This window comes from Agelaius tricolor, unplaced genomic scaffold (assembly GCF_023055355.1).
Source record: "Agelaius tricolor isolate 1412-34295 unplaced genomic scaffold, bAgeTri1.0.p SCAF_15, whole genome shotgun sequence".
NCBI lineage: Eukaryota > Metazoa > Chordata > Aves > Passeriformes > Icteridae > Agelaius > Agelaius tricolor.
In genome coordinates, this window is record NW_027269275.1 from 10,037,501 (window position 1) to 10,052,080 (window position 14,580).

At 46.8% G+C, this 14,580-nt stretch overlaps 1 protein-coding gene across 6 annotated transcripts in view; it reads right to left on the reverse strand.

Annotated features, from left to right (window-relative positions):
- Positions 1 to 6,335, reverse strand: part of SALL1 (spalt like transcription factor 1) — a 17,878-nt gene extending 11,543 nt beyond the window's left edge. Inside the window, exons 1-2 of one of the 6 annotated variants that reach the window (XM_071440388.1) lie at positions 6,199 to 6,335; positions 4,060 to 4,152 (exon numbers count right to left, since the gene is read on the reverse strand). In XM_071440388.1, coding sequence (XP_071296489.1) covers positions 4,060 to 4,135 — 76 coding nt within the window. In that variant the 5' untranslated portion in view covers positions 4,136 to 4,152; positions 6,199 to 6,335. Of the gene's footprint in view, positions 1 to 3,272; positions 3,513 to 4,059; positions 4,153 to 4,244; positions 4,547 to 4,708; positions 4,904 to 5,102; positions 5,165 to 6,198 lie in introns of those variants that run through there. The other 5 variants (XM_071440383.1, XM_071440386.1, XM_071440385.1 and 2 more) reach the window with 5 other exon arrangements.
- Positions 6,336 to 14,580: the final 8,245 nt, after the last annotated feature.

A 14,580-nucleotide genomic window follows, 5' to 3' on the forward strand; every position in this document is an offset into this window, starting at 1 on the left:
TGTGCTGTACCTTCAAGTGTGGAAAACACACAGGGCACAGATTCTTCAGGGTGCCTTTGGCAGGAGCTGCCCCTTTTGTTTTTTACAAACGGTTTCAAGAATCATAATTGTGTTTTCTGAGGCATGTCAGGTCATTTCAATAAAGATTCATGTTTTCACAATTAAAGCATGAATATGGTTAAAAGCCAGTTATGCAATAAGCACTGGTACAGCTAAATATACAGGAGGGCTTGTCCTCAGGGAGCCAGATGCTATTTAGCATCAAAAAGATAAATAAGGTACAAACTAAAACATAAATATTTTGCAGCAAGACAAAGATTGGGGTTATGTAGGGGAAACACACACACAACGGGTCTGAACTAACACTGGCTTTAGACAACTTCCACCATATGGGTTTCAGTAATTATTTCTGAATTGCATCTGCATAAGTGATATTTCACAAGGCCCTCTACACCCTGGGCTCACCTTTGGAAAAAAACCCAAGTGTCTGTATCCTGAACCAACAGATTGCAGCTACCTCACAAAAAGGCCTAATTATGTAATGAACTAAAAGCAGCCTAACTGTGCAGTTCTGTCTCCTAAGCATCCTGTCCTCCAGATCCCACTGAGGAAAGCAATCCTAATTTCTTTTATTTCATGGGCCCAGTAACAATTATGTGGGTGATCGTAATGCTGTAGCAGGAATTCACCAAAATCCATTATTGACATGAAAGGGCACTGGTTCTGATGAGGCTTTAAAAGAAAGGGCAGTAAATATTTTCTCTTTGTCAAAGTCTAGATGGTTTATTTCTCCAATATAACTTTTACCTTGGAACACTGCACCCCAAAAATGTTCTTTTACGATTCGGAATGTAATTCCAAGAAATCAGAAAAAAAAATCTAAAATGTCATGAAAGTGGCAGCAGTTATTAACAAAAGGAAATAATCCCACGATCTCTTACCCACTTCCTACCAGTAATTAGTTACTTGTTGAATATAATTTATGCTGCAAGTAATTTCTGCTATTAATTTGAGAGATGCTCTGGTTACTCCAACACGAACTTTATCAAATGTGCACATACACAGGATTTTACAAGGGTAAACGTACTTATCCATTGATTGCACCAGAAATATATTTTAAAGTGAAAAGTCTTACTGGTGGGAGTGAACTCGTGAGCTTTGAACTTTGAAAAAAAAAAGAAAAAGAGAGACTGAGATAAGGAAAAAAAAAAAAAAAAGGCCAAACCAAAACATGCTGATGCAGTGTGAGGAACTTTTTTCCCTATTGATCTTTAGGTATGAAACCATAGCAGAAACTTTTAACAAACCGGAACTCAAATCAGATGCGAGAAATTTTCACGGAGCCACTCTACGGATTCGCTCACAATTCTGCCCAGCAGTACCTTACTGCAAGTGTAACTCCGCAGAGGAGCGATGCTCCCCTCGCTGCACCCTGTGCAAGACGGACATGGATTAGCAAACCTGAACTCACAGCGTGAAAGGAGAAGAAAGAAGCGCTCGGAATTCCCAAGTTTTGTTTTGCAATTTCACAGGCACATAACGCAAACTCGTCCCGGCCGTAGCTCTCCCACCCCGTGTTGCTCAAGTGAGGAGCTGCTGCCAGGGCCGGGGAGCCCGGGAAGGCGGGGGTAGCTCTATGCTAATGCTTCTGCAGCGTTCTGAGCCTGCAGCACCATCACAAAGCACACCTTCTGTACAACTGACTCTAAACTCAGCGTCCAGCCGTGTAAACCAGCCACAACCCGGCATCGGGACTGGAGAAGGGAAAGGGGAGGCTCCTACAGATTTTGAAGTAGAGCACACTGCTTTTCCTAGAAAACTGGTCGATAGTTTTTAAACAGAATAAACTTCGTCATTCTCTTCTTTAACTTACGACAGCCACCCAAACGAAACAAAAGCTTCACTTCCATGCCATCATTTCAGGCAAGATCCAACTTACTTCAAGGACATCCTTTAGCAACAGGCAGGAAAGCTGCTCAGTTAACATTCCTTTCTCACACTCCCACTGTACTTCATTTGAAAACGATGTGCAAAATCAGATCAAAAGACTAAAAACAGAAGAAAACGGCTACTTTAAAAAAAAGATACTTTGAAGTGGTTTTGACCTGTTCCACCTACTAAAAACAAACCAAAAAAGATAGCAAATGTCAAAAGATGCAATCATACGAAGTGAAGATGTAAAAAAATCCCTCTCTGCTTTTCTTTTCTCTGCTCACTTTAAGAAGTTCCAAATTCTTTCACAGGAGGCCGATGAAAGACAACTAAAAACTAACGCTTCTCCAACTGCTACTCCAAACTTCGAGCGGAAGTGGGAATAATATCGTAAGAAAAATAAATACGTTTTCTGAGATGAGAAAGGGGATTATGCTGAGGAAACTGGTAAAACTCGAGTGCATTCAAAGCTCACAAAACTCACTTAAAACCCCCAAATCGACTCTCAGGACCCAAATGACTTTTAACAAACGTTTCGCAGAGCTCCGCGGAGCCAGTGCTGATCTATTTGTTGGTGTGCAAGAAGGGCATTCAGGGCATTTCGGAAGCCGGGTAAATGCTCCCAGCGAGGCACAACATCCCGCAAACTTTCCGCCCCGTTTCCACGCGCGGAGCCCCGCACGCTGTCCCGGCGCGGCCGAGAGGCGCGGGCACGGCGGCGGGGCCCGGGCGGCGGCTCGGCGGGCCCAGCGCTGCCGGCACGGCCGGGCGCGGAGCGGCCGCGGAGGGTCCCGCGCCGCCGCTTCCCCGGGAAGTTGCCGCGGGAAGCGCCCGGTGCTTCCGAGCGGCGGAGCCGGGCCGGGAGCGCAGGGGCTCCGCCGAGCCCGGTCCTCCCTTACCTGCCCGCCTGAAGCGCTTCAGCGCCGCGCCGCCCTCCGCACCCGCGGCCGCCGGGTCCCCCCGCGGCCCCCCGGCCCTCGCCCTCCTCATGGCCGCCGGGGGGCCGGAGCCTGCGCTGGCAGGGGCAGGGAGAACGCTGCCCCGGGCCCCGAACCGACCACTTGTCGCCCCGCGTCCCAGCACAGGTACGGGCGGAGGGAGGCACGTCCCCTCCGCCGCCCGCCGGGCTGTGCCGAACTCCTACGAAATCCCCCTGTTCCGGAGGGGAGGGAAAAAGGGAGTAAGAAAAAAAAAAAGAAAAAGATACTTCACACGCTCCCTCTGCAAATCCTGGCGGACACAAAGCCAGCGTTCATCCCTCGCTTACCGGCTTGGAGGGAAGCGGGAGACGGAGGAAAAAAAGCCCAAACAAACAAAACAAAATACCCAAAAAACACAACCTTAGGGAAAGCAAATCGCCTCCCCGCTGCCCGCAGCCTCCGCGCTGCGACCGCCGAGTCCCTTCTGAGCGCGGCGGCTGCGCGGAGCCCGGCGCGGCGGCGGCAGCTCCCGGGACGGGGCGATCCCCCCGCGGCCCGGCCCGGCCCGGCGGCGGTCGCGGTAACTTTTCCGCCTCCAGGAAGCCTTTGGTGCAGCCGGAGGCCGGGGCTGCGGGGCAGCGTCCTCCGCCCGGCGGGACTGCGGGGGAGCGGGGGGTGCGGGAGCGCTGGGGTCCGCGGGGGGGTGGGGGAGGCGGGCGAGAAAGTGGGTGCCCGGGGGGGATTTTCCGGCCCTTTCGGGGGGACGGCGCGGGCAGCGTGTGTGGCCGGACAGGGCATCCGTCCCGCGGGGCTACGGGATCGGCCGCCCCACCGCAGCCCCACTTTGTTTCCCAGCTCCGCGGGGCGCGGAGAGAGACGCGGGGGGCGCGGATCCATCTCCCGCGGGCTCAGGATGCCAGACCGCCCCGCTGGGAGAGGGCGGAGGGAAAACATCAAAAAACGGAAAGAGTTTGGAGTTTCGTTAAGAAACAGACGAAACAAAACGCTGAGTTAAAAAAAATAAGATAAAACCCAAGAACTTGGACCGAAACCTCAGAAGGACCCCCCTCCCCCCCGCATATAACTCCGGGAGATCCTGTTGTCCCGCACCAGCACCCGGCGCGGTTCCGACTCCCCGCAAGGTAAGTTCATCTATTTTGTGTGTGTTTGTGTTAAAATGTGTGCGAGGGAGAGGAGAAGAACTCACCATTTCGCTGGGATAACAAGGCCAGATCGGGATCGGATTGGAAATGCTGAGGCTTCGCCTGCTTCCTCCGCGACATGCTGGCTCAAACATCAGCTGGGGCAGAATAAAAAATTACTAAAAAAAAATCTTCTCAAAATTACGGAAATCGAGCCTCCCCCCCCCAGCCTCCCCGATCCTCCGCGCACCGCGCATGTGTCCTGCTATAATTATGATTATCAATAATGCATTGCGATTAATCATAGAGGGGCTCTTTGAAAGGCGATTGGCACATGGCCAGCTCTATTCAAACCAGCTCGCCTTAATCAATTAGGCGCTGATTTGCTGGAGACCCTTGTCTCTCCGCCGCTCCCACCCAATGAGTCGATCCATGTGGCAGGAGAAGGGGCTGGATTTCCCCAAAGCTGTTTGGATACAGTTTAACCCTCTTAGCAACCAGCTGGAGCTGCATCGCGCCATCCCGGTTACTATAGGAATGTGTCTCCCTTCGCCCCTTCCTCCAGCCCCGACGGGCTCCCCGCGCCTCCCGCCCTCCTTCCCGCAGTTTTGCCCTGCGTTTCACTTTTCTTTTTTCTTTCTTTTTTTTTTTTCTTTTCTTTTTTTTTTTTTTTTTTTTTTTTTTAACTCCCCCGGCCTCGCCCGCAGTCCGCACCGGTGGAGGGGGGCAGGGTGACCAATAATCGATCGGGGGAGGACGCAGGGCTGGGGCGGCCGGCAGGGAGCAGCGGCTCCGGAGGATCGGCCCCGCACCCGGCAAGTGCCTGCGCGGGGAGAGCCCGGCCCCGCTCCGGCCGCCGCTCGCTCCGTCCCGCTGCTGCAAAAAAGTTTCTGGTGTATTTTTTTTTTTTCTTGGTTTTGTTTTTTTGGTGACTTCCCCCCCCCCCCCCCCCCCCCCCCGCCCCCTTCCTCTTGTCCCCGCTTTTACAAATAAAAATCCATTTCGCCCTCTCCCAGGTCTCTCTCCCACTACCCCCCCCCACCACCACTTCTCTTTCCATATATCACGGCCCGAGGGGTGCTGAAAATAGGAAGGGTTTGTTTTTTACCTCACACATTCCCAGGACAATTAGGGCGCCGCTGGGAGCGGCGGGCGGACCAGGCGGCCGCTCCGCCCCCGCGCCGCGCGGGTTGGCTGCGCTCGCCGTCAGTCCGCCCGGGGAGCCCGGTGCGAACGGCGGCGGGGCCGCGGCCGGGGGCGCGTCCCGCTCCGCGGCCCCGCTCCGCTCCCCCGACCCCCCCTCCCCCGGCTCGCTCCTGACTTTTGTTCCCTCTTGGACGTGGGAGCGACGCGCATCTGCCCGCCGGAGGCGCCGCCGGCCGCGCCGAGCGCGGAGCGGAGCGGAACGGCCCGGCCCGCGGTGCCGGCGGTGCGCGCAGGCGGAGCCGCCGGGCCGGGCCGGGCCGGGCTGAGGGTGGCGCGGCGGGGCCGTCCCGGAGCCCCTGCGCTCCCCACGGCCGCTCCTTGTGCCCGGTCCCCAGCGCTCCCGGCGCCGGGACCCTGCGGGCACCGCGCTCCTGCCGCGGCCAAACTTTTCCGCCCATGTGTTACTTGCGAGGAGGAACCTCTCACAAACAAATGTCACGAGCTTGGAATAAAAAGTATAGTTGCACAGAGGCTACAAACAAGGCTCTTTTTAATATCTCGTATATCCCAGCGATACACGTACGCTGTGGGTAAATGGTGGGTGTCCCCTGAGCTCCGCTCTCCGCGCCCCTCCGCGCGTCACGCTGCTGCGGGCACGGAAAGTTACTCTGTAAAATAAGCTGAACCGGCAGAAGCGGGAGCACAGGCGTTTCTTTCCCTCCACCCTGACCCATCTAGTGCTCTCTCCACCCACTCCCCCCGCTGGATTATTTACTCTTCTATAGAAGCTACTCCTTTTTCCCGTATTAATATTAACAAACTCTCTGTAAAAGCAAGAGGCTGATCAGATCCAACTCATTTCAATTTCAAATGAGCCGGTAAAGCCTAGAGAGTGAGCGAGAGGAGAAAGGAGAGAGCGACAAATCTTCCCATTCGAGAAACCGGCTTACTGGCGTTTTCTTCTCATTATTAAACGAAAGAGATTGTAAAACGTTTATCAATAAGGGTGGGGGGAAGAAAAACAGTCGCAAAACCCAACCAAACAAACGCATACGAACCGAAAAATCCTCCCAGGTGCCACTCCAGTATTTAGTCAGCGTTGCAAAGTGGTCACTGACGCTTCTTTTCATTTCTGCACAGGGCGAGCCCCCTCCCTCCCCGCAGCATTCGGTACAGTAGATTTTGAGAAAAAGACAAACGAAGCTATCAGCGGGGATGATGTTGAAGAATGAAGATAATAATGTTGCTATAGGTGGTACTTCACATGACATTATTTTTCACTGAATATTTAAAGAGATGTTTCGGCAGAGATGGATACACTCAGCGCAGGCTGTCACCCTCCGTACCCTGAGACAGTGGGAAAGAAACCGAACCTGAACGCACAGAAACGCACTCCTTACTCACTGCTAGCCACACGTAGATGCACACAAAATACCCACGCGGATCTATTTGCACATTTATGCCTGTATTTCTAACTGTATCAATCACTCCATTAGCTTCCTACGGTTTCTAAGCTAGACGATCTCCCAAAATTATTCGCGTTCACAATTTCATTATACTTTTGCCGATTAAGCTTGAGACAAATTTCCCCAGATGAGCAGTACCTTTGCTTCGTGGCTGGAAAAAGGCGGCCGTGGACAGGTAATTAAAAAAGCAACAACAGCAACAACAAGACGAAAAAGAGTAGCTTAAAGAAAAAGAAATTAATTTGGAGAAATTAAGTTTTACAACTTTTTTTTTCGTTTCTCTTCTCCTCGCTAGTGTTAAAGCGGCGCCTGGTATTTCATCCAAGACCGATTGATTATTTATTGTTTGTTTTCCTCTCCTTCGCTGGGGGCCGGGAGGGGTGGGGAATGGGTGGGGGCAGAGCAGCAGTGCCAGGGCTAGAGAAAAATCGGTCTTTATTGTTGTTGATAGCAATACATCAATTAAACGTCATTGTCTCTAACAGAAGTTGTGAGAGTTCACAAGCGTAAATACTCTGATCCCGGGTTTTCCCTCTCGATGCTCCGAATGACAGTGACATATTTTTCCCTCCCCGCCACACCTTGGAGATTTTTTCCCCCTCTCGGATTATTCTTTTTAATGGAGGTGGGAGGCTTTCTAATGTGCTTCAATGCAAATCAGCCTGGCTGCAAGACACCCGTGGTGGGGATCGATCTCCAGTTCATTGAGATGAGCACTGAAGGGAGATGGTAAACAGGGGATAATTTGCAGTTCATTCTGCTGAGAGACGATTCCAATGAGATGCATCACACTAGACTGGATTATTGTTATTCAGGTTTGCGAACAGACGCAACACCCTTAGCACGACGGAGTTAAAAGCCGCACGATCCCCTCGTAGTTATAAAACGTCTTCAATAACTATCGGGGGGTGCGGGTGGGGGGGAGGAAATGCCATTGATTTCCCGTTTCGTGCCCATGACCCCCGAGCCCCGGGGCGGGCGCGGCTCCGCGGCTCCGCAGCCGAGCGAGGGTCGGGGCAGCCCAACCTGCGGCTCCGCGCCGGCCCCGCACGGCGAAGCGCTGCCCGCACCTTCGCCCTGCCAAAATACCCGCTTCCCGCTCAGCACGGCGCTTAGGCTTTATTTATGGAGGGGTTTTTCCTTCCTTCTCTTCCTCCTCCTTTTTCTGCTTTCTCTGTTTGCCTCAGTTTTAACTGAAAAAGCCACACTTCGCTGGAGTTCCGAACGGCGCTCCAGCTGACCTCGCAAGTTCGCCGTTTGTCTGCTAACACAGGTTACATATATTTTAGAAATGTGTGTAATTAGGGGCTTCCAGATGCTGCAGTCAGCTGGGAACTTGGCTTTATGCTCCGATGTATAATAAACTTTTGAGACAGTCCTGGGGCGCAGCTACCCCGGGGCAGCGAGCACCAGCTCTCCGGAATTGTTTCATTATCAATAGCCCGGATCACGCTATTCACTGTGGACATTGCAAGTCCTGTGACTCTGTGGCTTTACGTAGGACTACTTTTGTGGGCATGCTGTCAGCTTCCCCCTTTCTTGCTCTCTTCTGCCTTTTTTAATTTTTTGTTTAATTTTCTAATAGCAATTCTCCAGGGGAAAGAAAGAGGGAAAAAAAAAAAAAAAAAAACAAGAGGAGGGGGCACCAGAATTGAATCCTTCGCCATTATTACTGACAACTAATAATTGATCATTGCTCGCAAACACAAGCTTTTACCCGCATAATTGAATCGTAAGCAATACGGGTTTAGTCAAAGCAAAAAGGAAAAAAAAATAGAGGGAAGGAACCTCTCCCTTTCTCTGCCCTAAATCCCTGAGAATCGCAGTGATGGGGACTCCTCCGCCCCCGAGACAAAAATGACTAATGCCATAACCAGCCAAGGTGGGATTATTCAATTCAATTGTTTCTTTACACATTTGCTGCCTTTTGTTTGACCTGATGGCTGGCAAATTTTTACACCTAGCTGTCCCTTTTGAGTTTATTGATGAAGGTGCTTCTGAAATGATTATCAGGAGATTTACAGCCATCACTACCCACCTACGGGAAAAGTAGTAAAATCAATCCCTCAATCAATCAGACCCCTCTGTGCATATCTTTTTAATCTGCTCTTTTAGCTGTTTTATTACACGCGAGCATTAAATATGTTTGTTTCAAATTTAACACGAATGCCTCCGAAGGACTCTGTCAATTTAGCAATAAATCATGAAGTAAACAAGCTGGATGGAAAATTCTCTCACTCGGGCAAGAATGTTAAAACCCAAGGAGTAAAAAAAATCTCGCGCATCAGTGTATGGGTAACTCTGTATGTACAGCCCACTAGGCAGGAAAACAACAAACAGAAAGATAAATATGCAACACTGCAAAAGATTTCCATGCACTTTTACAGGACTAGAGAGTGCTAGTAATTACAAATACTTTCACACCCTCAAGCCCATCATTATTTCCTCTGATATCTTTGTACATATATATATACATATATCTCAGAATGTCTTCTTTCCTGTGTTAAAAAAATAACTTTTTTTTTTTTAATTAAATACCATATACTTGAGAAAGTGTCTTGATTCTTGATTCCAACATTATTATTGATCCCAAGGTATTACTCTATCCCTTATATGACTTTTTGGGGGTTAAAAAAAAATTAGAGGGTATTTCAGGTAGGCTGCTTAGGTCACTGATTACACAGCGGTCATCAGGTGTGGACAGAGTGAATTTATAAGTTCTATAAAGAACCAAGATTTTTATTTGATGCCACAGGGGAAGTTTTCTCTGCAAGCCACATGCCTTTGCATCCCAGTTTAATTTTTTTTTAATATCCTAGTCTATCGCAGCCATATAAAGCCACCATGTGGCTCCTCCAGAAAACCAGAAGTTTAGAAATGAAGTGACAGAGATTTCTCCAGCTTTAGATTAAAAAAAAAAAAACAAACCCAAAAAACAAACCCACAAAAAAAAAGCCAACAAAAAATCCATTCTGAGCTACAAAGACATCTTTCAAAGACATATTATAATGTCTCAGCACAGAAGAAACTCTGGATAGGACAAGGGAAAATAAGGACACTGAAATATGAATTGTCTACATGACAAAGGAAGAGTCATGAATAATTACATCTGATATCAGATGATAAGATGTAACCTGCAATGTCAGCCAACAATTCCTCCAAACATCTTGTTTTATGGAAAGTGCCTTTATACGGTAGGAAAACTTCACAATTTCTATCACTGTTCATCCAGATATCTATTAATGGGTCAATTAGCCTTAGTTTCAATTTTTTAATAAAATATTATAGTTATAATTTCTTTGTCAAAGTACTACTTAAAATAGTATAAAATATGGAAATGGGAGTCATTTAAAAACAAATGAAGGAGCAGGACCAAAGGATGTGTTTTCCAGCATATTTAGGGAAAAACATATGTTCTTAAAAAGGCGTTCCCTTAGGATCTCTTTACCTTTAAATTAAAATTACACAAAAATTCTGTACTCTGTCAAAATATAAACACAAGGACAAAATTTCACATGAATATTTTCTCTGAAATGGAACCTACAGATGATTTCTGCAGGGTAGTCATCTAACAAAGTAAGACCTGTTGTCACAAAAAGATTTACACAGCAAATCAGAGTTACAAAGTACACACGTTTATTTACATTTTAAAGTTTCATTTTAAACTGGAGAATCTGTAGTGATTAAAGACTAAACATGCTTCAAACCCCAGGGGGAATGTTGCCTGTAGAGTCCCAAATTTCTTGCCTAATGAAATGAACCTGACAACCCCTCTCCTTTTCATGACATATTTTTGATTCGAATACAGTGGAAGTATTTGTAAGTACATACATTTTGTTTGCATAATATCGAGGTGCCCTGATTAATGCATGGTGTTTACAACGTGAAAATTGTCATGCTCTCTGCATCAACACAAGGAGCTGGCCTGGCAGTAGCTAGTTGCAATAAAGTAAATGCCTCATGAATAATGTGTCTGCTTGCCATGCCTGAGCTAAGCAGCGTCCTCCCCATGCACCTTTTGCCCCCAGTTTGAGCCAGCCTGTTAAGAGAGCTGTTCTGCAATGGTGCTGTGCAGGACACAGCTCTCTGAGTGCAAAAATGCTTGCTCACAGACTTGTGCATGCACTATCTGGGTCCTGTGGGGAGCCCATTTCCTCATGGAGCAATCTGATCCCCAGCCACATTTTTGCAGTTTTCTTTTCTTCCCATTAATGATCATATAATGTTCAGATGGCAACAACAGCCATTACCTACCTCAAAAGGTAACTCCAGGAGTTTCTGATTTCTTAGAAAAAATCCTCAGCAGAAAAGAAAGAGTTGAGCACTGAGCTGCAAGCCAGCTCTACTGAACTATCAGCAGATACTACATCAGTGACCCAGAAAGAGCCTTGAAAAGTACTGCTTCATAAACCCAAGATCACATAGTTATCACCCAGAAAATGAGACTCACAGTTTCCTTCCCTTACGTAAGAAAAGCTCAAGTAACAGGATTCAAAGAGCAATCCTCACAAAGAGACTTAAAAGACCCTTCCTCAGAAATCCAGAAACCAGATTTGGGGTTAGAAAAATTGTTTCCATCCTTCATATGCTTTATATAGTAAGCCTGGACTTTCATCCTGCTGTACAAGCCATGTCTTGAATCACCCTGAGTTACGTATTCTGTGTTTCAGTCCTTCTTCCCAGAACTTCAAATTCCCTCTCAAATGCAGTGTCCAGGCTGCAGAACATGTCTATTTACATCCTTAAGCAGCTTTCTGCAGACTAGCTGGCTCTCCCCAGGACTGTACACAATCATTAAGCTCATCTGAGCTTGCTCCTAGCCACTGACACTCTAGAAGTACTACCTGAATGAGAATTTAAAGCTTGAGTAGGTTTTAGATAATACTAAAGCTATGCAGTGCAAAAATCATACGCGCATAGACAAATATAGCCCCAGTCTGTAATGGTTCAGCAATTCAGCTGCTTGTCATGTACTGCAACAGGCAAAACAAAAGAGGGAGAATTGTACTTGAATATAAGACAACATGGCACATTTAGGAGTTACACCAAACACCAGTGCTTATTCTACTTCCATTTGTAAAGAAGGATACATCCTTTACTCACTTCTGAGACCATGAAAAGACACTTTTCCTCAGAAGCTTGCAATGTAAGTGCCCAATCCTAAACATCACCAGTGTCACTCATCCTTGTGCAGGAAGCAGAGCACTGACAGCACAGCATGAGCAGTGTTTCAGTCTAGAACTGCTGTGAGTGATTTTGGAGCAGGGGTAGCTGTGGTGATCAAACCTGTTCCTGACCATGGTTCCTCCCCACCTCATGCCTGGATGGCCCTGTCCCACCAGGCTGTGCTGCTCTGGCTTTGGCACAAACGTTTGCATGACATGGAAATCTCCTGCATGGGGCAACAATGCGTGGTGCAGTAACTTCTTAAGCTGTTCCAGCTGTTTGCAAATAAAATATGCGTCTGAGCCCCCAGTCTATACAAACTGATTTCTGAGAGGAGCTCTATTTGTGTGCCTGTGCCAGATCAGGGCCATTACTAACTGCAGAGGAGCATAAACAACTGTAGAGAGAGAAAAGATTTCGAGAAGGCACCAGTGACAATTATTAGCATGTAAATCCCATACCTCTTAGTGAGAGCTCTCTTGTTAACCTGTTTAGTTGGCAGTTGCACACCTTTGCATTCCCATATATTTTAAGGCTTGAAGTCACTTGTTCTGTCTCTCAAGTTTACTCAGCCTGGCTTCTTCTGCAGTTGAAGCAGCTTCCATTTTCATGCTGCACAAAAGCACAAGCAATGCCATAATACATAAGAATAACAGTTTAATGGAAACATAGAGCCAAATGCTAAATGTACTGAATTAAGTGGAATTAATGAAAGATAAATATGGTCCATTCCCTCCTCCAGCTCCAGTACCGTCCTCTCCAACACTGTACATATAATCTCCCAACACAAAACATTGCTGTACTCACTCAGTGCAAGCAGGATCATTCACTCTTTGTTTCACTCCTACAATTTTCAAATAGCTAAATTCAGTTTCAGGCAGCTCTGTTCTCAAAGGGCTGCCAGACCTGCTCCTCCTTTGCCCCACTGCTGACAGATTGCTCTCCAGTGGGACAAGACCTGCCCATGTCCAGCAATGCTCATACTGAGCAGAAGCAATAATTAAACCCAGTGCAAAGGTAAAAAGCAAGATGGATGCGAGCCTAAGGGGGGAGAGACAGGTACATCTGCATCCCGGGCCAGCACTGCCACCACCAGCCCCCAGAGCAGCAGCTGCCCAGGGCTGCAGAATGTTCAGTAACACTTTCTTGTGCTAGAGACTGTGCCTTGTGAGGGGCCTACCTTTAATGTTTTGCCTAGAGCAAGGAAATCCAGTAACGGGTGCTGGTTGCCACATTCAGGGGAGCCTGCAGGAACTGCTTGCTGCTGACTGGGAAAGCACTCACTGCTTCTCAAAGCAAAACTACTGTGACATTTTAGGAATACAGCCCTTTAAACCACCTGTTCAAATCTGCTAATCACAGGTAATCTTGGCTCTTCAAGGGGATTACTCAAAGACAATAAAAATACTAAAAAACCAAAGACAAAAACTGTTACTGGTAATTTGCATCATTTTTTTTGTGATGTCACGCTATAATTTTTGCAATAATTGTAACCAATAACACACTGTGTAAAGTTCTCAAGAGATCGACCCTCTGTTCAGAAATTTACTGTAGAATATGCTTTGGATTTCTTATTATTCTGCTTTCTTGTTGTCATTCTCATAAAATCAAGCAAAGTGATAAGTGGAATGTCTAGAAACAGCCAGAATTTAATCTGGACAAATTACACAAAATATATCTGTCCTGAAAGAGTATCTGCTTTTAAGGAGTTATATACCACCACAGAGAATACAACATTCTGCACCTGAAGCATTGGCACATATCAACAAGATTATATTAATTCCAGTGTAGAAAGCCGACATTGTTGGATACTGCTTGGAAATGTGCATGTTGTAAAACTGGGAAAAAAAGCTACAAAATTTGAACTTAATTGAAAATACTTTCATTTTATAGCCAACCATATTGTAGATGTTGACATTGCATTCAATAAATATTAGCCATAAACCCTAATTTAACCCCAGATTTTGTTAGGGTCAAGATTTTTGGAAAATCCAGGTGTCATCCCAGACTTTGTACCCTTTTAACTGCCAATCCCAGCCCCCTTTTAGGTAGGCAATTCCTCAGTGGTGTGGCCACACAGTCAGGGGCCAAAACTGCCTTGGTGGCACTTGGCCTCAGTGTGCCCCTGCTCTGTTTTGCCTGTGGGTCCCATGGTTTCAGGATCAGGAGGTCTGTGTGCAAAGCTTGTAAAATCTTAGAAGAATACAAAGGATATTTTGTAAAGTTTCCCTAGAAACATCTTTTGCAAGCCATGTGGTGTTGCTGGATAGGGATTTAGTCTATCCAAATAAAACCAGTAGCACTTTTCAATGCATAGAGCACAGATTCATCAAGTGGCTCAGTTGCAATGTGTTCTAGATTCCTGGAAAATGAGAGATTGAATCAGATGTTCTTTTGAGGTCTCTCCCAGCCATTCTATGAGTCCATGACAGAGCAACATGATTTTACATGGAACTGTATTATTCACATGCTTGATGATTTATTATATCTTTCAAAATCAAGTAATCAATATAATATGGGTTTTATTGCTGAAAGAATGAAATTGCTTGACTGACACATGATAGTGAACTAATGACATTAGAAGCTCTGGCTCTTTTATTTCTCTTTCGCTCAGAAAAGAGCAAAAAAATCTGGATTTGTTCTGAGCAAAATTGCAATACTGCAGGCTAAAACTTTACTTCTCAATCTAAAAACTTTCCTTCTCAATTTAAATTCATTTTAAATTGTTATGCTTTACAAACTTCCAAATGGGATTCTAATTGTTGACAGACATTTTACATTACATGTGTCTATCACTTTGATTTAATA